Here is a 21,931-nt window from a genome sequence, read left to right as displayed (position 1 = left end):
GCAACTTCTTTCTCCCCAGGAGGCATTCACTGTCCCTCCTTTCCCCTGCTGCAGTGCTCTGTCTCTCTCCCTCAGTAGTTCCTGTGCCCGCCCTTTGCTCCCCCTCCTTCACAATTTTTGCCTAAGCAGCCACAGGGACTTGTGTGCCCTTAGCTGCCCAGAGGGGCCACTGTCAAGCAATGCAAATCATTCCTGCCCCACCCTTCTGATGTCCTGAACATGCTAGCTCTGCAGCACTCCTGGCTCCTGCTGACCAAGAGAGCGTGGCGTTAGGACTACAATTCAAACCGGGCTCCTCAGTGACAGACCTAAGCCCATAGGCCGCTGGCTGTGGCGGCTGAGAGTAGCGTTAAGATGCAGCAAGTTGTCTCTGGTCTGGGAGGTAGTCTGTCCCGTGTTCCAACTCTTCCCTAGATAAAATTGGTGAAAGTGAGACCACCTGCCTGCTGTCACCAGCCCTCTTCCAGACGCACGTCACTCCTGTGTTGCTGAAGCTGTTTGAGGTCCACGAAGAGCACGTGCGAGTGGTGCTGCTGTCTCACATTGACGCCTACGCAGAACTGTTCACGCAGGAAGAGTTGAAAAACATCATATTGCCACAGGTTAATGATGAGGCAGACAACGGGACTGGACATGGCGTATCAAGAGTGTGGGGATTCTGCTGCTGGGATGGCCTCTGTTGCTTATTACACATAAAGATCTCCTAGTCCTGGCAACAGTGAAGCACAGTGCAGGCAAATTGTGTAAGCTTTCCCCAAACACCCAACTCTGCCAAATGCATCTCAGCCCTGACATGCAGCTCCCTTTGCTTATTCCAGGCCTGGCACCCATGCACCTCCTCACAGCTCAGTCAGTTCACCTCCATCCTGAGCTAGAGCCTTCCTTGCTAACCCAGTCCTGCCCCCTCACCCTATCTGCGCCAGGGTACCTCAGTCCTGATTTGGAGCTCCCCTTAATATTCCAGTCCTGCCCCCTAACCCTAGCTATGCCAGGGTTCCTGAAATATATAGATATTCCAGTGCTAGGATACCCCTCCTTCCTCCCCTCCCACAACTCATACACATCAAGCTTGACTTATGACCTCTCGCTTAATGACAATACACTGCCTCTCCATCCTATGCCACTCCAATATCTCAGTTATGGGGGTCTTTTGAGCAGAGATGACTGATCATTCTGAATTGTGCCAAATTATTTGCAAAGTGGTCCAGTGTTCACAAGGAGCTATTATGGGTGACCCTTTTTAACTGGTTACATGAATCAGGCTTTGAACCCTAATGAGGAGTAAGGCTACTTTCCTACCCAGGGAAGTGATATACATATTGAATTTTGATTGTCAGAGAGAAGATGACACTAATAGTGAGTTTCATAAGTGGTTATTCACATGATTGTCTAGGTGAAAGAACAGCAGAAACATGCTGTAAACATCTTTAATGGAAGAGCTAAAGAAAGAGCTGCTCAGATTCTTTGCTGTTTCTGATAGCTTTCTGGTCTTGCCCTAGGTGCTACTGGGCCTTCGAGATTCCAGTGACTCTATTGTTGCGATAACGCTGCACGGCTTAGCGGTTCTGGTCTCTCTGCTTGGACCTGAAGTGGTTGTGGGGGGTGGAAGAACTAAAATTTTCAAACGCTCCGCACCGAGTTTCACTAAAACTACGGACCTTTCGCCAGCAGGTATGTAAATGCAAAAAGAGTTTGGTATTGCAGCACAGTGAGATTGGTTTGTGCTGTCCAATCTTGCCTGTGCTGTTTGGACAGGGACTCTAGGGAGAGTCCCTCATGTGGCTAAGCTGTTAAGTGAAGGCCTCTTGTCCTCAATAGTGAAAAAATGATCTGCAAAGACAGAACTGGGGTAACGTATTTAGCAACAGATTGTTCCTGCCACAAGCTGCTCCAGTGAGATGTAGAGGAATAAACCACCAGGGACAAAGGCACTGTTGAAAGACCACACTGGGAACAGCCATATATAAACAAAACCACAACTTTCCATTTTGTTAAAGGGACACAGCAAGGAGTATTAGTGTTGTAACCAATCCCTCCTAAATAGTTAAAATTTCAACCAGTTCTATGACTTTTAGTACAACATGGTATTAAATGGAGCAGTGGACCTTGTGTCTGGCATCTTGTGACATTTTAACTGTTTGTGACTGATCTGTTTCCCCCTTGATGTGGGGGAAGAAAAAGCAGAAGCTAATTGGTTTTGTCTTGATGTTAGCTGTAGGCCTTGTCTATACCTGTATTGCAGCCTTGCATAGTTACATTAACACAACTCCTCTGGCAGTAGGCAGTGTAGGCAGTTTATACTGGTGCAGCTTACCTGGCTTGGAAACAGGGGTAAGTCATGTGACACCCTGGGACCCCAATATTCACCAATGTCATGTAATTAGGGTATGTTTTGTACAAAGTGCGTCTTGTGAGGTATCATTCTAAAAGTCTTGAACTGCTAGACAGCAATATCTTGTTGGATTGTATGTGCTATTGTCATATGTCAGGTTATGAAGTTTGGCTATGTAGGTGGTGGTGAAACATGTTGTGAGGTTGAAAACACCCACAAGCAGCCTTTCAGGTACAACAGTAAAAAGGCCAAACAATGTTAATGGCTCATTGAGAAAATGCACACAAGCACAAGGATTACCCCAGGAACTGTGTACAATAGAAACCTCTCAGAGAGAGCACTACACAATGGGAACTGCTTGACCCAGGTCACAGCAAAGGAGCTTTCCAGCAAGTGGGAAGAAGATATAAAAGGGGGACAATTATATCATGATGGTACCTTACTCCCCCTACAACAACACATCTGGAAACACCAAAGGGGCAAGAACTGAACTGGGGGAAATGATGGTCCCAGGCTACAGGGATTTTTAGCCTGTGGATGAAAACCTGGGAAAACCAAAGATGCTTGTGCCTTAAGAATCTGCCAGCCTGTTTATCACTCAGGGTGAGAATCTGCTAATTCACATCCTACCTATTTAGTGTGTTAAGCTCAGTTTGCAGTTTTGTTTATTTACTAAGGTAATCTGCTTTGATCTGTTTGCAATCACTTAAAATCTATCTTTTGTAGTTAATAAACTTGTTTTGTTTTGTCTAAAACCAGTGTGTGTGGAAATTGTAACTTGGGGCAGAAAGCTGTTGCATATGTCTCTCCACATTGAGGGAGGGGGGTGAATTTTATGAGCTTACGCTGTACAGTTGCCTGTGCAACGTAAGACAGTATAACTTTGGATTTGTACTCCGGAGGGGGGTGTGCCTTTGCAACTGGGAGGTGCCTTACCTGAGCCTTCCCATGCAAGGCTGATCTGAAGCTGCAGCTGGGTGTGTCCCTATCTGTATGCTGATGAAAGAGCAAGGTTGGAGAGCTTGGCAACTTATCACAGCACCACAGTTTGAAAGGGAGCCCAGGCTGGTGAGTCAGGTGGGCTCAGTGGTACCCCAGTTCCAAGTGGCACCCCGGAAGGAACCAGTCACAAGCCACACTGATACAAATCACCCTATACTGGTGTAAAGTGTGTTACATTAGGGGACTGCATTTGTGCAGATACACAAGGTGACAGAAATCACAGTATGGTGCTCTGTCCCCCTTGAGTGGTGCCTGGACCTCAAACAGAAGTTGTTTGAGCCTGCTACAGCCTTGGCAAATAGACCTGGCTCTTCTACCTAAGCAGAAGAGACTCCAGCTTTTAAGATCTAGAGGTCCAAGGTCCAGTCCCTGCTGCTGCTGATCCAGTCAGGGAATGCCGTAGTGACTGGCTTCATTCGCACCAGTGCCGGCTGCCTGTTGCTGTGTGCTGAAACACCTCAATCAGCTGGTTCCTGTACTGAACAGCAGACTGGTTTACATCACAGCCTATGAGAGGCAGCTGAGAGTTTGTTTTGCATGTGTATGGCAGGGAAAGAGGAGCCAAGGGAGGAGATAACACGAGAATCCCTGTGGAACGTTGTGACTGTGACCTGCAGAGCAGAAACTTGTATTGGGGAGACAGATGGTTGAACAAACACTGTTCGCCATCTTAGATGCATGGTAATAGGATGTGAATGGGGCTCATATTAATTTCACTTCATTAAAGTGCAGTGATGGCTGCTGCGTTCACTCAGGGGTCTGCAAAGCACCCAGACCTCAAATGTAGAGCACAAGTACATTTTGCCGATTCAAGGGCTGCCTTAGCAAGTTGTCAGGAATCTGCAGACCCAGCAAATTGCAGAAAATGGAATAGATTGTGGGTGAATTAGAGGTGCAGGCCATGACTACTACAGGCATGTGCTTGCAAGTCTCCATCTTGATCCAATGTGGTTTGAATCCCTTTGGATCACTTCATGCTGGGCCAGTGGTCTCCATGAGTCAGATCTCTGCGCTGCAGATGAAGGTGCCTTGTGTGTTTACAATGCTGTGGGCCATCTTGGGTTTCATCCTAGCAATTGAATGTAATGAAGATCTCAGTTGTGCCTTTGTTCTGAGCAGAGCAGCAGCTATTGAGTGAGTGTCCTTTGTGTTTTTGCTTTGTATCCCTGCAGACTCCCCAACTCATGTTAGCAACCAGAGAAGTCAGCTCTCCCAGCCCCTGCAGAACAACTCTTCCAGTGTGTTCCCTAAGTGCCCCATCGCTGGAAACATGTCCCTCAGCAGCGAGAAACATGTGCCAAGAAAAGACTCTCAGGTGGCCTTAAAGACAGGTAAACCTCCAGAGCTTTCTTACTGGAGCAGTCCTTGCTACTAAACACTAATGAAGAATATCCTTTTTGGTGGTAGCACAACAGCGCTGCCTCCTGCTGATTTGAAATGGCTACAGAGGTGCCATTTTCAGTTGAGTGACTCACTGCCATATGTACCTGACAGGTAAAGGAGCTAGGAAATGTGGGGAGTGGAGAGTACAGAGGGAGAACATAACACAGTGTTTAGGAGAACAGTTTGTATGTTTAACCTTTGGAAAGCTAAGTACTGGAGGGGGGCTCTCAGTGCTTGATTTGCATGGGGATGGATGGAAGATAATTGAGAAGACTGAAGTAAACAATGACACTGCTGGCAAACTGAGCAACATAGATATGTACCCATAATGGTGTGTTTGTTTGCCTTTGCACCCTGGCCCTTTTACCACAGATTTCCTGTGTGCCCTGACCTTCCCCCCTCTCCCCCCCATAGCTAGATAGGTGAGCAGCTCCAGCAATGAGCTGAAGGCTGTCATGACTCACTAGCTAGTTGCACTTGGCACCATTCATGCACTTGCTGCTCCCCTGTCTTCAGCAAGCTGATCCAAAATGTCCATCTGTGTTTCAGTTCTCCTTTGCCTTTGTCCAGTAGCAACTCAGCAGGCCCTGGCCACTTGCTGGTTAGATGTTCCAAGCTTAGTAACCCTCCCACTATAGGCAGAAAGCTGGTCACTGCTTCTGAGGCAGAGGCTTTCTGCCCTGCCTTCCCTTCTCCTTTAGCAGCACTTTGAAGCATCAGTATAGATCACTGGTGGAGAAAAGGCATTGGGCTATGTGGAGCATTGTTCTGATCTAGTGTGGCTGTTCCTGAGCAGGCTATTTTCAGGCCAGCAGGCTGGTGTGGTGTTTCCTTAGTGACAGAGTTAGGCATTGTGGGAGTTCTAGGTATAACTTACATTCCCAGTTTTATGGGAAAAGCACAATTTAGCACCATCCAAAACAGGTGTGTAATTCCTGTGTCTTCCACAGTTGAACAAGACCCTCAGCTATCCTTGAATGGAGATCCTGCTGCGATGAATACTGTGGGAAGCAGCAGGAGCCCTTTGAATACTTCTGAAAAGCCAGCAGAGGAATGGCCAGATTGGAGCGAGTCCGAAGAGCCTGAGACTCAGAAAATTGTGAACATACAGCTCCGGCCTATGGAGCCACAAGGCAGCACTGAGCCCTATGTTGTTGATCATAATGTGGACAAGGAACCCTCGGACAACTTTGAGCCCAGCAGCCCTGCTCCTGAACTGTTCTCAGGAAACAGCCTCAGTGTTATGAGAGCTGATGGAGTCCAAGTGCAGAGGCCACTCCCTGGTGCCCTTCAGCTGAGCAAAGAATCCAAAAGCTTCAAACCCAGTCCTCCCCCAATGTCCAGCCCTGCGAATTGCTGGAGCAATGACAGCTGGGACCACCCAGACCAGCAGAGAGAAACAGCATTCCTGGAAAGGTCTCCCAAGTCTCCATGGGAGTCTGGCTTAGGAGAAGAGTTCACGATCCAAGTGAAGAGGAAACCAGTGCGAGATCCTGAGTTGGACTGGTTTGCTGACATGACCCCAGATATTAAACCATCTGCAGCTTTCCTGATTTTACCTGAAGTGAGGACAGACTCGGTTGTTCTTAGTCACTTAAGTGCAGTTTCCAGTGGAGAGGATACCTCCCAGATAGTGCAGTTTTCATCCAAATTTGCAGCAGCTGAAGTCACTGAGGTGAGAATACGGGGGGGTTTGGGGGGATTATATTGAGTGATGTGGCAAATTGTAGAAGGAAAAATGCATTTCAAGGGATGCAAAATGCAAGCAGGTACTGAACAAACCAGCCACTATGCCTCAGTCCTTAGCAGCTGGGTGTCATCTTTGCTGTGCTGGCACAGCACATGCTGCCTCAGCAGCTTCATCTAGACAGTGGATAACATGGGGGAGAGGAAGGAGTCTTTGCAGGTGGGGAAACAGGTGGACATCAGTTGACTGCTGTAGAGGTGCTGAATGATGCATCTTATCAGGCACTATGTCAGTTTGATCAGCTCTTGTAGCTGCAGATGTGATAAGAGGCATGTGAAACTGATTAGTACAGTTTGGGTAAACCTGTGGCCTTTAAAACAAATAGGCACAGTGCCTTGAGGACTAGGAAGGGGATCTAAACTTTTCCTTCTAGTTCTTGAGTTCAGATCCAGATAGGGGCTGTTTAGTGGCCTGTGTGAAATATGATTGTCCTAGCCCAGCTTCTACTAGACAAGTACCTTCAACACAAGTGTGACCTTGTAGATTCAGTGGAGTGACCAAAGATTTGAAGAAGTTGGGAGTCTAAATTCCACTCTCAGCTGTATCAGTCCTGCTACAACAGCTGAGGCACATTGTGGGGTGCAGCATGAACTTCATGACATTAAATGGGATATTTTGGTTCTGGGACTCTTTCATTAGTTCTGTAATCCCTTTTAAAAGATAAACCTACTATAAAATAGGAGGGGCAGGGGGTCTATGCAGCTTGCAAACGAACTCCTTTTAAATGGTTTGTACGATCTGAAAAGAGGAAAGAAAGAGTTTGTTCACAATAGCCAGTGGTGCTAGAAACCTGCGTATTCTCTGTAGGGAGTTGTAGAGTGGTGTGTAATCCTGCTTTCTGTCATCACGTGCCTGTAGAATGTACCAGACAGATCAAAACAGTCCTAGGCTGCTTATTGAACTGGGCACATGACTTGGAAGTTCTGCTGGATTGTCACAGGGTCCAAGGACTGCTGCTATGTTCTGCAGCAGTGAGGGACAGGGTTATGGCTCTGCATGTGGAACAGTCTGCTTATCTGACTGAGTCCTGGGCTTGGGGTGCTCCTAAGAAGGGGGAGAAGCAGGAAAGGCTGTTCTCCCTCCCCAAACAGCCTGTCTCTGAAATGGAACAGGGTGACCTGTCACAGCCAGTGGTGGTGCTGTTGGAGCTGAGGGGGACTGAGAGGCTGCCTTGCAGGACAAAGCACAATCACTGCCAGTGCTAGCAGGAAAGGGAACATCCCCTATTTGCCACCAGAGCATGCAGGGTATGGAGAGAGGGAGGTGTATAGAGACACCTTCCTCCTCAGCCCTTTGGAAGGGAGGAGCCCTCACCTCCCTTAGAGATAACAGTTCCTGTGTTAATAGCATGTGTTCCTCTGCTGTGTGATATGGCTAACAACAGGGGGACTGCTGCTCTTACCCCACCTTGCTGCCATCCTACTTTACTCCCATTTGCGAGTCACAGCAGGGACAAAGATTGGTTTTAAACCATTGTTTGACTGTAAAACACCTGACTCTCCTAGCTGTGTTAAATAATTGGTCAGTGCTAGCTTAACGCACACCACCTTTGGAAACCACTGCTATCTAATGTACTGATATGGCCCCCTGACCATAGTATCTGAGCACCTAATGCATTTATCTGCACAACATCCCGGGAGGTAGGGAAGTGTTATCAGATAGAGGTTAGTGACTTGCCCGGTCCCACGCAGGGAGTCGATGCTGGGTCTCCTGTGTCTCAGGCCAGTGAGTGGCTGAACCGCTGTAAGTCCCAAATGATTGCAGCACAAGGATTTTATTTTAGTCTGGGGGGTGGGGAAAACAGTCTAAAAGCTGACCTAACTAGGACAGGGAGAACAGGCTTCATGGGGAGGGCTATTTTAATCTTAGTGCAGAGCTCCATGGTGGCTCCTCACAAAACTGCAGGAAGGGATGTATTTATGAGCCAGGCCTCACTGTGCTAACTCTAGTGCCTGGCTGTAGCATGTAAGTTCCTACCTCTGGGGTGGGAGAGTTCAGGTTCTTAGAAATGATGCACAGAACCTCTCTGCAAAGCTGTTTTACCAGAGCTTTCCAGGGGGGATTGAAACCTCACCCAAAGTGATATTTTAAAGCAGCTGATTTTTAACTGCCTACCAACAGCTCCTCCTTAATGCAGTGTTTTAAGTGCTTTGTTTGAACTGTTCTGGGAGGAAGAGATGGCTTGTTTCTAAAAATAGCACACATTTGCTTATTTTCTGGTACCACAGGGAGTAAATTATTAGAAGTGGGACAGCTGAGCTCTGCTCAGAAAAAATTGTATCACTACAAGTACCTGTGGGTGCTCAGCGTAGGCAAAGTACAGACAGGTCCGGTCACCCCTTTTTATTTTCAGCCCCAGTAATATTTTATTTAGGCTACTTACTGCTTCATCTACTATGTCTGTGGGCTCTTCTAGAATGGAATACCATGTGTATATAAAGATTTAATGGGGGGATGCTGGATTTGGAACTGCCTGGGGTTTGGGGTGAGAGCTGGTGATAGTCCAGCAAACCTGACACTCTTGTTGAGTCTGCTGAGGTGGTTTCTAGTACTAGTGGCCTTGGGGCAAGGACTGTCTCTCTCCCTTACCAGGCTCTCACAGAAGGGGTGCATGGCATTACAGCACATTCATTTTGCTGCTGCTCCAGCCAGTAACTGACAGCTGTGCGGTTTACTCAAAGGCCAGAGGATTACCAAAAACCTGGGTCAGGGAGGTAGAACTCCAACAAGGCTCAGCCAGCTGTGAACCAAACAGGAATCCCCCAGAAGCAGGGGGGCCCACTGATGTCTGGTGTAGTTCTCAGGGGTTGGGTTAATGTATCTATTTTACATGGATGGGTGTAGCTCTGCATGATGGTCATCTGGTGTGTTCTTACTGACACAGTTTATGTAATTATTCTAGGCTGAAACTGCAGGCTGGGGTGAAGAGGAAGAGGTGAACTGGGAAGATACTAACTGGTGATGGATGGGGGAAAAACAAGGGCAGTCTATGGCCTATTGCTTCCAGGATGTGTTAGATTATTACCTCACCAACACTATTTTACCAGGAAGGCAGGCGCTTGCCCCTGCAGTCGGCGAGAGCCCAATGCAGCCTATATTCCTGTACCAGGATGCTCCTTTTCCAGCCTGTGCTGAAGCCATATGTACAAGTGTGGTGCATAGCCCTCGCTAGGGGAAATTGGAATGGTTTGTGTGTTGGAGCTGAAAGCGTGATTTATACTTTTGTTTCAGGAATCATCACTGCTCTGGAAAACTCTTGAAAATAAATGAAAATTGCATTAGTTCAGATAAATTTTATTAATGTTTGTGCCATTTCTTTTTATTAGAAAAATAAGCCACAGTGGAGGGGCTCCTTAACTTTTTAGATGCAAACTGCAATGATTTTTAGACTGTACAGTTTACTGAGATGACCTATTTATTGGTGTTTTACCAGAATGAATGGCTGGGTGGGTGCAGTGTGCTAGGAGACCATTACAAGGTAATACAAAGTGTATCATAGCTCTAAATTCACTGTGCTCTTTAACCTGACCAATAAAGATTATTTTCAAAAGATCAGTACAGTGTCTGAGTGGAACAGGGCAGCTCAGGTGCCTGTCTTCTCCATGAGAGAATGGAGTCTTACTTTTTAAAAGACACTCAAATGATTCACACATTCATTAACAATTTAATACAAAAGTGTCCGTCTCTGTAGCTGTAACAGGGACAATTATGGTCCATTTTCTCTTACAAAAGATTCAAATATCTTATTACACAATTTTGTTAAGCTTTCCCTGCTCCAAGTTAGAGCAGCACATGAAATCAGCTCCTTTACACAGCATGGAATCAGTTGGAAGGGTTAAGATGCTGAATTTAACTATTAACTTTTAAGGCAGAAGGCCTGTCTTCCAAAATAAACACATTCAGGTACATTAAACAAAACCGTATTTACAGTGGCTGAATCAAAATCAGGGTGTTTTGTAGAAGGGTATCACTGGTAACTCCCCTTATTTTCAGTTTGTTCATTTTCCAGCTGTGATCTCCCCTGGTGTTAGGCACTGGCTTAACACCTTACCGTACAGTGTTTCTTAAGATGGCTACTGCCGTCTGTAGAGCCTCTAATTTCACTGCAAGCCAAGCAGGAGATGGGCCTTTCTGCAGCAGCAGTTTCACAGCTTCCAGCGCACTCTCTGCAGCGTCTATAGCAGACTTGTACTGGTCCTCACAGGGTGAGTGACACGCTCTCTTTGCTAAGGGCTGCAGATTAAAATGTGAGCTGTTAAACCTCTACTATTTACTTACAATCCCACTGATACAGGCCACATCCTCAACCTCTTAGATGAAAAATAACCAGGCCATGTAGTTACACACACAAACCCCTTCAGCTGGGATGTTTCATCTCTGAGGTTCTTACCTCTCTGTTTAAAGCCAGTGCTTAAAGCTGAGAGAATTTCTCCTAACCAAGTTTTATGTCTCACTTACTGGTTCAATATAAAGTGTAGTATCCCAATTAACACAGGCATGGGGGCTTTTGAGTTTTGGACAGAGTTCCTTTCAGTGTCATAAGGCTGAGGGCCAACAGGTTCCCGTTTTAAATGCTCCTCCCTGAGTGAGTACAAGGCAATAGGGCACTTCTGAACCCTCCCCCGCGTAACAACTGGGGAGAAGGGAGAGAAATGAAATCACATAGCCCTGGCTTATGCCAGTCTAACAGGTGTTAATCAGCTAGGAACAAAAGAACTAGTCTTGAATGTGCCTGAAGTATTGTACTGGCTGCTTTGATTACAGGAGAGCTGCTAACCCCTTACTACAACTGTTACAGGATGGAATGTGCTGCACTGAGCTCAGCCAGTTATGGGGAGCCTCGCTGTATTCGGCATTAGGGAGTGCTCTTCCCAGCTTAACAGACGGGTTTGTTTCTCATCCCTGCCACTGACAGCCTTGTATTGTCAAGAAATTGAAAATCACATTAACGCCCCCTTAACCTTTCCAAAACTGGCCTGTTGTCCGATGCCTGGAACCTGAGGGCTAGCAGCAATTCCAGGGGTTGGACAGGACTACCAGAGGCAGGCCAGGACTCCTGACTGGCACAGCTTTTCCCAGCTCCCTCCCTCAGCCCAGAAAGAGAAGAGAGTTTGTGGCAGTTGCAAGGGCAGTACAGAGCCCAGCACTGAAGTGCAGCAGGGGGGTGAGAGCAAGACTCCCTGTCAGCTCAGGAGGGTGTGCCCTCATCACTGCAAGTGCCGGGAGCAGGATAACGCCATTCCCCATGGATGAGGGCACAGCTAAAGACTAATACAAACCTAATCCAGCTGCTTTCAAAGAGACACCTACCTCCAATGCTGAGCCCCATTCTCCATCCACTTTCATTTTAAGCAAGTGCGCACTGCAGACGGCCTTTTCCTGTTTCATTCGTTCTGCCCTTGCTTCTGCTGTCTCCTCTCCCTGCCTTGCCTGAGGGAAAAGCCACAGGAGAGGTAACTAAGCAAACCCAAACACAGCAGCATTTCCAGCCTCCATGACTCCACCCCTTGAATACTACACACCGGCAATGGAAATACTCTTTAATGTAATCTGTTTTTTTATATTTTAAACTGCAGTTCTTCAGCAAGGTTGCAACCAGCAAACGTGTGGCGCTAGGCTGGGAGAACAGCTCAGTCTGATGTGGGCTACAGCAGCTGTGCTGGAGCATCATTTCATGTCTGACATTTGCAGGTAGCAGTTGCTTTGCTGCCTCTCCCCTATGCGGTACAATGGGCAAAAACTCCTGTGCTGTCCCCTCTGAAGTGCTGCTGGCCAGTGGAAAGCTGGCACAGCAAAGGGGGCAAGGGTTGTTAACAGCAGAGACAACTCTTCACCTTTAATAGTCATGAGTTCAGTGCATTTACTAGTCCTCTTCTAGGAAGTACAAAATACTCTTCCATTAGTTTTTTTCTCAATACTCTCTGTGGAAGGCTTCTGCGTGAAGAAAATCGATGCACTCTGGTAATCACTTATTTTCATTGAGGTGCCCATTTTAATTGGTACACACAAAAAAATGACACATGGAAGCTAAAACTGCTTTGAACACAAGAGTGAGCTGCAATCTGTCATCTCACTAATGGATGCCTCTTCACCTACCCGAAGCACCAGCCAATTTAGTCGCCTTGTACTCAGGAAGGGAATAGTAGGGGATGTTAACAAATCAGAGTTGAGGCGCACTGGGAAAGTCTGTGGTGGAAACTTGCACAGCATTTGCCATCGCTGTTCCTCATTCTAGCCAACTTTAGCAGGCATGAAAAGGCTCAAGAAAACAATGAGATTCCAGTTACAGAGCAGTTGTGTGTCAGTTTACTGTGGGCAAGAGCCCCTCTTCTATCAAGCAAGACAACAGTAAAATAATTCAGTAAGATACCTTGGCCAGAAAGCAAACAACTTTGTTTTTAATTTCTTCAGAATTAAGGCACTGAGGAACTACATCTTCATGCCTTGTTGCCTGTCAAAGGTTTTGAGCAAGAAAAAGTTGGTTAGTGGATTAACGTTCAATGCAGCCATAATAAAGATGAACCGTTGAGCATCTACAAAACAATCTAGAAAATATTCTGTGTTAAGAGGATGGGGGGGGTATTTAAAACAATACTGGAAATCTGTTCTTCCTTGGGCCACTGTATTTCTCTTGCCTTTTGCTAATTCTTTTATTTTCGTGCAATAGCATATGGAATACTGAGGTCAGTTTCAAGCACTTTGCTCCAGGATAGATACTGACAAAGTGGAGGGAGTTCAGAGAAGAGCAACAAAAAATTAAGATGCTAGAGGAACTAATATACAAGGAAATATTAACAGAGCTAATATGTGGTGTCAGTCTTACCTCTGCAAACTGAGTGAATGCCTCCAGTGCATGTTGGTAAATCAGCCAAGTCTTGTCAGCCAAAAGAGAGGCAAAGAGATATGACAGCTTGGGTATAACTTGCCCCTGAAAGGGGAGCGCACACTAGTCAGATTTTTGTGGTGAGCTAATCGGCATATCCTGCCCCCCTGATTCATCATTAAAGAAATATTCCAGTCAGAAGCCTAGAGTCTACAGGTCGAGAAAGTCTGCAACAGCCTTGGCTGGCAAAAAACATAGTAAGAGAGAACATGTACACAAAACCCATTCCTTCCTATCTGGAGCTCAGACATCAGCCCTTCTATCCAGTTCCTGGAAAACAATATACAAATGAATGCACCCAGCATCCTACAGGCAACGGGAGTAACAGAAACAGTCTCACTGGAATATAAAACTGCCATAGAAGTATTATGGCCTGGTTTGAAAATAAATGTCTCCAAGAACCACTGTCCAGTGGCACTGTACTACATATTCCATGAACACAACCCATTAATAATATATACAAATGGCTCAGGACAAAATGTAAATCCAGTGCATTTACCTGGATTTCTTGTGGCATAAACAGTTTCCCCATAGAAGAGAGCAGATCCAGTGCTGCCAAGCGAACATGATCTGGGGGATCCAACTCAAGGAGGGAAGCCTGCACTGCAAACACCTGCAGGAAAATAGATCTGGATGAAGCCCCATCAAATAAGAAACAAATAAGACAAAAAACTCTGTTCAACTGGCGATTGCAATGACCATCAAGTCTGAGTTCACTCAAATCTAGAGAGAGTAAGATCAGGACAATAGATGCATCAATGGAACAAAAGCAAGTATCCCAGAGCTTTTCCAAATGTTAGCCCCCCCCCAAAATGGAATCCTTACATAAAAGCCCAAAATGCATTTGAAAGAGAAACATACATCATACGCCATCACTGCCCTAAACCCAGCGAAAAAAATGAGACAGAGTCCCAAAAGCAATAGCAGCAAAGAATCCTGTGGCACCTTATAGACTAACAGACGTTTTGCAGCATGAGCTTTCGTGGGTGAATACCCACTTCGTCGGATGCAAGTAGTGGAAATTTCCAGGGGCAGTTATATATATGCAAGCAAGAAGCAAGCTAGAGATAACGAGGTTAGTTCAAATCAGGGAGGATGAGGCCCTGTTCTAGCAGTTGAGGTGTGAAAACCAAGGGAGGAGAAACTGATGTGAACCAATGTGTAGCAAACACCATAGCAAAGCCATCAAAACAGTGTAAGAAGGAATCAAAATAAAATTAAGAACTCTTCATTCTTGCTAAGTGGTAGAAATCAGACCATGAAACAACTCATTAGAGGTGATCTCATTTAATAACAAAGATCCAGCATGCATGAGGTAGATTGCCCAAAAAGATGTTTCTTACCTGAGCTATCAGTTGAGGGTCTAATGTTTGGATGAAAAATTCCAGCAGTGGAAGGAGCAAGCAAAGTGTCTGCTGGAGGCATGGCTGACTTGAGACCTGCACCAAATCAGAAGAGCATATTATTTAGCATCATAGCACTTCTGTTTACAAGGCAATTTAACTGGTTTATAAAAAGCATGAGATTGCAAATATTGTGCCCAAAGCATTTAACTTCAGACAAATACAGTACAATCACAGATACAATTCCCAAGAGATGCAGTGAGGAAGCCTAGAAGTCTAAATACTAAGGGGGGCGAACTAGAGTGCCTGGTGTTAAGTGAGGATATTGATATATTAGATTTTGTAGAACGTCAGTGGAATGAGGAACATCAATGGGACTTGGTAATACCAGGGTACAAAATACATAGGAATGACAGAGTAGGTCGTGCTGGTGGGGGAGTGACATTATATTGAAAAAAAGCACAGAGTCAAATGAAGTAAAAGTCTTAAATTACTCAAATTGTACCATACAATCTCTATGGATAGAAATTCCATGCTTGAACAACAAGAGCATAGCAGTAGGAAAGTACTATCAACCACCTGACCAGGATGGTGATAGTGACTGTGAAATGTTCAGGACAATTAGGCTCAAAGGCAGAAAATGTAATAATAATGGAGGATTTTAACTATGCTCATGCTGACTGGGTGCATGTCACCTCAGGACAAGATGCAGAGATCAAATTTCTAGACACCAATAATGACTGCTTCATGGAGCAGCTAGTCCTGGAACCCGCAAGAGGAGAGACAATTCCTGATTTAGTCCTAAGTGGAGCACAGGATCTGGTCCAAGAGGTGAATATAGCTGAACCGCTCAGTAATAGTGACCGTAATGTAATTAAATTTATCATCTTTGTAAGATGGAAGATACCAATGAAACTCGCCTCAGTAGCATTTAACTTCAAAATGGAGAGCGATACAAAAATGACAAAGCTAGTTAAATTAAAATTAAAAGGAAGAGTCACAAGGGTGAAATGGCTGCAAACTGTATAGAGACTATTTAAAAACATCGTAATAGAGGGTCAAACTAAATGTATACCCCATATTAAAAAACAGTAGACGGAACCAAAAAAAAAAATGCCAGCATTGCTAAACAGCAGAGTAAAAGAGGCAGTTAGAGACAAAAAACCATTCTTTAAAAATTGGAAGTCAAATCCTACTGAGGAAAATAGAAAGAAGCATAAACTCTGGCAAGTCCAGTGTAAAAGTATAACTGGGTTAAAAAAAGAATTAGCTAAGTTCCTGCAGAATAGGTCCATCGATGGACCCAATGTGCTAGGTGTCCCTAAACCTCCAACTGCCAGAAGCTACAACTGGATGACAGGATGGATCACTCGATAATTGCCCTGTTCTGTTCATTCCCTCTGAAACATCTGGCACTGACCACCGTCAGAAGACAGATACTGGGTGAGATGGATCATTGGTCTGATCCAGTATGGCAGCTCTTATGCTCATGATAATCAAAGAAAAGGAAAAAAGAATTGTTTAGGATGGTTGCATATTACAGGATACTCTACTAGTGATATTTTCATTAAAAATCTATGGCATTTGTATCCCGCCCCTCTCACAGAAACCAAACAGGTAAGATGTGTCTCAACCTATTTTCTCCATAACCATTTGGCAAATAGTTATTCTCCCCCCCAAATCTGAGCACAAACCATGACGACTCCCCTGAGTGCACCTTCAAAAGCAAGATACACTGTTCATGGGAAGTGTTGGTTAGGTAACCTTCTGCTGCAGATCAATAGGAGGCCCTGGGTTTTGGTGTGCTACTCCAGATGGCAAGGGTTTCATTCTGGCTCTGTGTATGAGGGGAAAGCAGTGGACAAGTTATTCCTTGACTTTAGTAAAGCTTTTGATATGGTCTCCCACAGTATTCGTGCCAGCAAGTTAAAGAAGTATGGGCTTGATGAATGGACTAAAAGGTGGATAGAAAGCTGGCTAGATAGTCGGGCTCAATGGGTAGTGATCAATGGCTCCATGTCTAGTTGGCAGCTGGTATCAAGCAGAGTGCCCCAAGGATCGGTCCTGGGGCCAGTTTTGTTCAATATCTTCATTAATGAACTGGAGGATGGCATGGACTGCACTCTCAGCAAGTTTGCAGATGACACTAAACTGAGAGGAGTGGTAGATATGCTGGGGGGTAGGGATAGGATACAGAGGGACCTAGACAAATTAGAGGATTGGGCCAAAAGAAACCTGATGTGGTTCAATAAGGACAAGTGCAGAGTCCTGAAAGGGGGTTCCAAAGAGGATGGACCTAGACTGTTCTCAGTGGTAGCAGATGACAGAACAAGGAGTAATGGTCTCAAGTTGCAGTGGGGGAGGTTTAGGTTGGATATTAGGAAAAACTTTTTCACTACGAGGGTGGTGAAGCACTGGAATGGGTTACCTAGGGAGGTGGTGGAATCTCCTTCCTTAGAGGTTTTTAAGGTCAGGCTTGACAAAGCCCTGGTTGGAATGATTTAGTTGGGAATTGGTCCTGCTTTGAGCAGGGGGTTGGACTAGATGACCTCCTCAGGTCCCTTCCAACAAATTGGAAGTCAGATATTCTATGATCTATGATTCACATTAGTAATGGGTTAAAAAAACATGGGCCAGCCCCTCAGCTGGTATCAACTGGAATAACTCCACTGAAGTCATAGTCCTCCCACAGTTCAAATAAAGTCAATGGAGTTGCACTGATTTACAACAGCTGTGGATCTGGCCTTATACATTTAGATCTTGGAAGAAAGAACAGTAATCACTAGATTTAAACACTGTAGAGGAAATTCTGACTTTATCAAACGTCTCTATGTTCTTTTATCACCAGTGCAAGGAGTTAAACACATTGTTTCTACAGAAGATGGTTATATTGTTTTCTGCACAACCACATCCCTCGCCTGAGCTCAGAATAGTGCTTTTGCAGGCAGTTCAGTGCCAAACAGAGCCAGAATTAATCCAATTCTCATCAGAAGGAAATCCTATATTACCTTTGTTTGTTCTTAGTAAAAAAAGGTCATGAAGTTATCCCCACTGGCTGGTTCATCTGGTTCTATTAATTTATTTTTTCCCCATTTCTGGGGCTCAATCCCCTTTCTAGACTCATTTTAGACAACAGTCCATCTAAAACTGATGTGGGGTAATATATGACTCATCACTACATGTACAGTTCCAGCTACATATCACTGGGGGCAAACGTACTTGTGGAAAGAATTCAATCCCCAAAGCACTGGCAATGGCTCAGACACCATGATGTCTGAAGCTCAGGGACTCAGCTGCACTGCACTTTAGGGAGCTGCTCCAACTCCAGTTAAATGTCTTGGTAACACACAAATGGTGGAACATCATGAGCCCTTCAGGGTAGCGACGTGTTACATTGTTGGAACAGTGAGTTCCCTCACCTGCTTGCCCTTGAGGAGTGCCCACAGCTGACTAGCAGCTCCCAACACTGCTGCCTGTAGTCCTGCCTCCAGAGTGTCGCCAGCAGAATTGCACACCGTCAGCAAGACAGAGAGAGCAACGTTCTAGCAAAGATGGAGAGAGGGGTCAGGAGCAAGGTAAACACCTGGCCTACTGGATTCAGCTGCTAAAGCCTCACAAGAGGCCCAATGTGTCAGTAATGTAGTTCTGCTAGTCCACCAGGCTATAAGCCAACTCATGCCACCCTTCACAGAGCAAACTCCCACTGCCTTCAGTAGGAGTTCTGCACAAATAAGGAGGGGAGGGTTTAGCGGACTTATTAATCACCACAGAAACATAGGAAGCAGAACCCTGAACTGCTGGCCTTTTAGGTGGAGGTCTCCAAACACACTCAACTCTCCTTAGGTTGTCAAGGAAAACCAGTGCTTGTCTTTCAGGTATGCCAGCCTCCGAGAACAGCAGAGACCTTATCATTTAAAAGAAATCTTCTAGCCGAAACCACACCAGAAGTCTAAGCGAGAACACTGTATGTATGCTTGGCAAGAGATCAAAAAGTAATTAAAATAATTATTGATCCGCGGAGCTTTTGCTAACTATCGTTAGTGGACACACGAGACGTGAAAACAACGTTGCAAGGGAGGCACTATATGCCCAAAGATGGGCTCTTTCTGATCCACAAGATTTTCAAAAATAGGAGTCTAAAGTTAGGTTCCTAATTCCATATTTGGTCACCTAAATGAGCGACCTGCCTTTCAAAAAATGGCAAATAGCCAGTAGCTCCCATTGTGGCTGCCAGAGCTGTTCAGTAATCAGCCCTCTGGAAAGTTGGTCAAAAGTTGAAACTTAGCTCTCCCTTGGACACAGGAGTTATCTGACATTTTTGCTACTAAGAATTATTAGCATGCACTTACTGGGGGAGAGGGGAGAAGATAGCTCTCATCATAATATTGTACTGCAGTGACTCCTAGAGGCCTAGATCAGGGCCCCACTGTGCTACACCCTGTACACATACATAGGCCAGATCTACACTAACACTTACTCCGCTATAACTATGTCACTCAGGGGTATGAAAAATCCACACCCTTGAGTGACGTAGTTACACCAATCTTAGCCCCCTCCTACCGACATAGCTACTGCCTCTTGGGGAGGTGGAGTTAGTAAGCCAACCGGAGAGCTCTCTCCCGTCGGCGTTAGAGTGTCTTCACCGAAGCGTTACAGCAGCGCAGCTGAATCGGTGCAGCTGTGCCATGCAAGTTTGTAGTGTAGACCTGCCCATAATAAAATGATACTCTCTAGTCCAGAGAGCTTGCAATCTAAACATAGTGTAAGGCTGCACAATCGGGGAAGATAAACAAGCAGGGCCAGAGTAACAATAGGCTCCTTATCACTCAGGAGCTCTAGGTTTAATGAACAGAATCACACCTTCCCTTACCACAGGTGGGAGTTCTCCCAGAGTGCACCTGCCACTCAGCCACTGCCTGCATTGTGTGAGCCCCACCGCACAGAGCTGGTGCGCCACTTGTTTCCTAAGATCAGGAGTTAGGGCCTTGAGAGAAATATGCTGCCACAGGGGCAGGTTCTCTGCTTCTTTGGGAGGAAACTTTTGGGTAAACTCCACCTGCAAGTCAAAGTAAATGTTAATTAAAGAGATCAGGACAGAACCTGGAAGTGATGAGTTGCAAAACCAACAACCTGTACCTTGATTTGTGCTACTCTTGACAGTTGAAAAGGAGCCCCACATGAGGTGCGTGAGCATGATCTACTGAGGCAGTGTGATTCAGCAAATGGTACTCTCAACCATATGCGGGGATAGCAACAGGGAACAGGGGCCAGATCCTCAGCAAGCACAAGTCTGCTTTGCTCCACTGAAGTCACTGGACTAATGACAACTGAAGATCTGGCCACAGAAGTTTGGGGAACAATTCCCCATGGAAAGCAGCCTGATCTTGGGCTCCCTGTCTCTAATCAATCTCCCTACTACTGAAGAGCCCACTCCTGCTTACATTTACTCACTGAGTAACTTTATCCATGTGAGCAGACCAATGGACTTCACCGAGAGTTCTAAAAGTGCCTCAGGGTTCGTAGGGTCAACTCCTAGTCCAAAAGTTTGCAGCAACCAAGGTTGATCCCCTTTTGCTTTTTTACTTTTTTGCAGCTCAGCAGGGAAATGCCACAATTCCCACACTGGACACTTGCTTTTGTAAAGCTTGGTACAGACATACCATAGAGGAGTATACTAATATGAAACACTGACAAAATCATAAATGTTTTGCTATTCAGCCTTTTCTTATGAAGCACGTAGAGGCCGATTCCCAAGCAACTAAACCACTTAGCTGAGTATCCTTTTTACCCTAGTGATTTCCTGTGTACCATTTATTAATTTACCTCAGCATTGTTGTTTTTTGTTATTACTATTTAACTGTCATTTATTTGCAACCAACATGCCTATTGTGCCTTTAAACATACGTACAGCTATGGTCTCCCTTTATACTGTGACTCAAAAGTGATCTAGTCATTATTAGAATAAGCAGAGTTAACTCTCACCATCTCTCAACTGGGAAACAGCCTAAAACACAGGGAAAATAGCACAACAAACTCACAGACTCATAGACTTTAAGGTCAGAAGGTACCATTATGATCATCTAGTCTGACCTCCTGCACAATGCAGGCCACAGAATCTTACCCACCCACTCCTGTAACAAACCCCTAACCTGTGTCTGAGTTACTGAAGTCCTCAAATCATGGTTTAAAGACCTCAAGGTGCAGAGAATCCTCCAGCAAGTGACCCGTGCCCCACGCTGCAGAGGAAGGCGAAAAACCTCCAGGGCCTCTGCCAATCTGCCCTGGAGAAAAATTCCTTCCCGACCCCAAATATGGCGATCAGTTAAACCCTGAGCATGTGGGCAAGACTCACCAGCCAGCACCCAGGAAAGAATTCTCTGTAGTAACTCAGATCCCACCCCATCTAACATCCCATCACAGACCATTGGGCATATTTACCTGCTAATAAAGATCAATTAATTGCCAAAATTAGGCTATCCCATCATACCATCCCCTCCATAAACTTATCAAGCTTAGTCTTGAAGCCAGATATGCCTTTTGACCCCACTACTCCCCTTGGAAGGCTGTTCCAGAACTTCACTCCTCTAATGGTTAGAAACCTTCGTCTAATTCAGTGGTTGGCAACCTTTTGGAAGTGGTGTGCTGAGTCTTCATTTAATCACTCTAATTTAAGGTTTCGCGTGCCAGTAATACATTTAAAGATTTTTAGAAGGTCTCTTTCTATAAACCTATAATATATAACTAAACTATTGTTGTATGTAAAGTAAATAAAGTTTTTAAAATGTTTAAGAAGCTTCATTTAAAACTAAATTAAAATGCAGAGCCCCCCGGACCAGTGGCCAGGACCCGGGCAGTGTGAATGCCACTGAAAATCAGCTCACGTGCCGCCTTCTGCGCACGTGCCATAGGTTGCCTACCCCGGTCTCATTTCAAGTCTAAACTTCCTAATGTCCAGTATATATCCATTTGTTCTTGTGTCCACATTGGTACTAAGCTTAAATGATTCCTCTCCCTCCCTGATATTTATCCTTCTGATATATTTATAAAGAGCAATCATATCTCCCCTCAGCCTTCTTTTGGTTCGGCTAAACAAGCCAAACTCTTTGAGTCTCCTTTCGTATGACACGTTTTCCATTCCTCGGATCATCCTAGCAAAGCAAAGCTGGATCGATAATAAGGAAGAACTAAAGTGGTAAGAGAAGGCACTTCTGGGACAGCACAGGGGCCGAGTTAGTTATTAA

At 45.3% G+C, this 21,931-nt stretch overlaps 2 protein-coding genes across 9 annotated transcripts in view; one reads left to right on the top strand and one right to left on the bottom strand.

Moving 5' to 3' along the window:
• SCYL3 (SCY1 like pseudokinase 3) overlaps positions 1-9,761 on the top strand; it is a 30,725-nt gene extending 20,964 nt beyond the window's left edge. For all 6 annotated transcript variants that reach the window (XM_045028441.1, XM_045028439.1, XM_045028443.1 and 3 more), the window contains 5 exons: positions 415-602; positions 1,500-1,671; positions 4,507-4,665; positions 5,668-6,392; positions 9,367-9,761. In XM_045028441.1, the coding sequence (XP_044884376.1) occupies positions 415-602; positions 1,500-1,671; positions 4,507-4,665; positions 5,668-6,392; positions 9,367-9,426 (1,304 nt within the window). In that variant the 3' untranslated portion in view covers positions 9,427-9,761. The remainder of the gene's footprint in view (positions 1-414; positions 603-1,499; positions 1,672-4,506; positions 4,666-5,667; positions 6,393-9,366) is intronic.
• Positions 9,762-10,108: 347 nt separating this feature from the next.
• Positions 10,109-21,931, bottom strand: part of LOC123376449 (uncharacterized protein C1orf112-like) — a 33,911-nt gene continuing 22,088 nt past the window's right edge. For all 3 annotated transcript variants that reach the window (XM_045028435.1, XM_045028436.1, XM_045028437.1), the window contains 8 exons: positions 19,561-19,746; positions 18,110-18,232; positions 14,691-14,786; positions 13,847-13,960; positions 13,288-13,392; positions 12,835-12,915; positions 11,775-11,894; positions 10,109-10,697 (listed from right to left, as the gene is read on the bottom strand). In XM_045028435.1, the coding sequence (XP_044884370.1) occupies positions 10,512-10,697; positions 11,775-11,894; positions 12,835-12,915; positions 13,288-13,392; positions 13,847-13,960; positions 14,691-14,786; positions 18,110-18,232; positions 19,561-19,746 (1,011 nt within the window). In that variant the 3' untranslated portion in view covers positions 10,109-10,511. The remainder of the gene's footprint in view (positions 10,698-11,774; positions 11,895-12,834; positions 12,916-13,287; positions 13,393-13,846; positions 13,961-14,690; positions 14,787-18,109; positions 18,233-19,560; positions 19,747-21,931) is intronic.

The sequence above is a fragment of the Mauremys mutica genome, chromosome 8 (assembly GCF_020497125.1).
Source record: "Mauremys mutica isolate MM-2020 ecotype Southern chromosome 8, ASM2049712v1, whole genome shotgun sequence".
NCBI lineage: Eukaryota > Metazoa > Chordata > Testudines > Geoemydidae > Mauremys > Mauremys mutica.
This window is presented reverse-complemented; position numbering and strand designations above follow the sequence as displayed.